Source organism: Penaeus monodon, chromosome 33, assembly GCF_015228065.2.
Source record: "Penaeus monodon isolate SGIC_2016 chromosome 33, NSTDA_Pmon_1, whole genome shotgun sequence".
In the NCBI taxonomy this organism is placed as follows: Eukaryota; Metazoa; Arthropoda; class Malacostraca; order Decapoda; family Penaeidae; genus Penaeus; species Penaeus monodon.
In genome coordinates this window covers 23,678,736-23,679,607 of record NC_051418.1, presented here as the reverse complement: position 1 = coordinate 23,679,607, position 872 = coordinate 23,678,736, and the positions used below count along the sequence as shown (strand labels likewise).

General features: G+C 36.8%; 1 protein-coding gene across 1 annotated transcript in view; it reads right to left on the bottom strand.

Moving 5' to 3' along the window:
- Positions 1-872, bottom strand: part of LOC119594171 (ubiquitin-like-conjugating enzyme ATG3) — a gene marked incomplete at its 5' end in the record, with an annotated part of 6,262 nt that overhangs the window by 359 nt on the left and 5,031 nt on the right. The window contains 2 exon segments of the mRNA XM_037943242.1: positions 227-354; positions 700-858. Of these exon segments, the coding sequence (XP_037799170.1) occupies positions 227-354; positions 700-858 (287 nt within the window).

Here is an 872-nt window from a genome sequence, read left to right as displayed (position 1 = left end):
CAACCAGTAAAAGAGACAAACCACTTAGTAAAAACATAAAGAAAGGCAAGTTCTAATTCTTGTTTCTTAAAAGTCAATTTAGAATCAAAATATATTCATGTTACTGAAACAAATTTTATCTACCAACATAATTTTAAATATTTACTGATACTCTAAAATGGTAGCTAAATCTACATAAAGGGAAAGGTTTAAAAAAAGAATAAATTAAAGAAAGAAAAATGCTGACCTGCAGGGATGGACAGATGCCATGGGAGGACCTGGGAGATGAGGATGTGTTTCCATGGTGACAGTCTTGTTGGCATGATCCTGGCTAAAGTCCTCATACATTTCTTCAACTGTTAAAGGTTGCCGATTCTACCAAAAAGAACAGAAGGCTTTAAATTAATTTAATAAACTATTACATTATCAACAACTAGATACATGCACACAACACATATAAAAAAATATAATCAACTGTGGGACATGCTTGACCCAAAGTCAAGACAAATAAATAATCACATACTGATGAGATCATCAGAAAAGATCTTACTAACTGGTACAGTAAGTCCTACAGTGAAGGATCCATCTGCAAGTTATTTTTTTTGAACAACTTGTTTAATGAAGTAAAATAATGATGTACTCCTTTAACGAAGTGCAGTGGCAGAGGAAAGAAAGGGAATTAATTTATCTACATGCAACAAAGACTTCTCTTAGACTTGCCTCATCATAACCTGTCAACCACAGGCGAGGTGTCTGGTAGTACTTGTCATAGGTGATGTGCAAGTCATATGTGCGAGTTTGGAGCACCTCACCCCCGTCGCTGGTGCTGTTCCCCAGGCTAGACACTGCAGGAACGGTCCTTGGTGTCTGGATTGAACTCTGGGGAGAAAGCA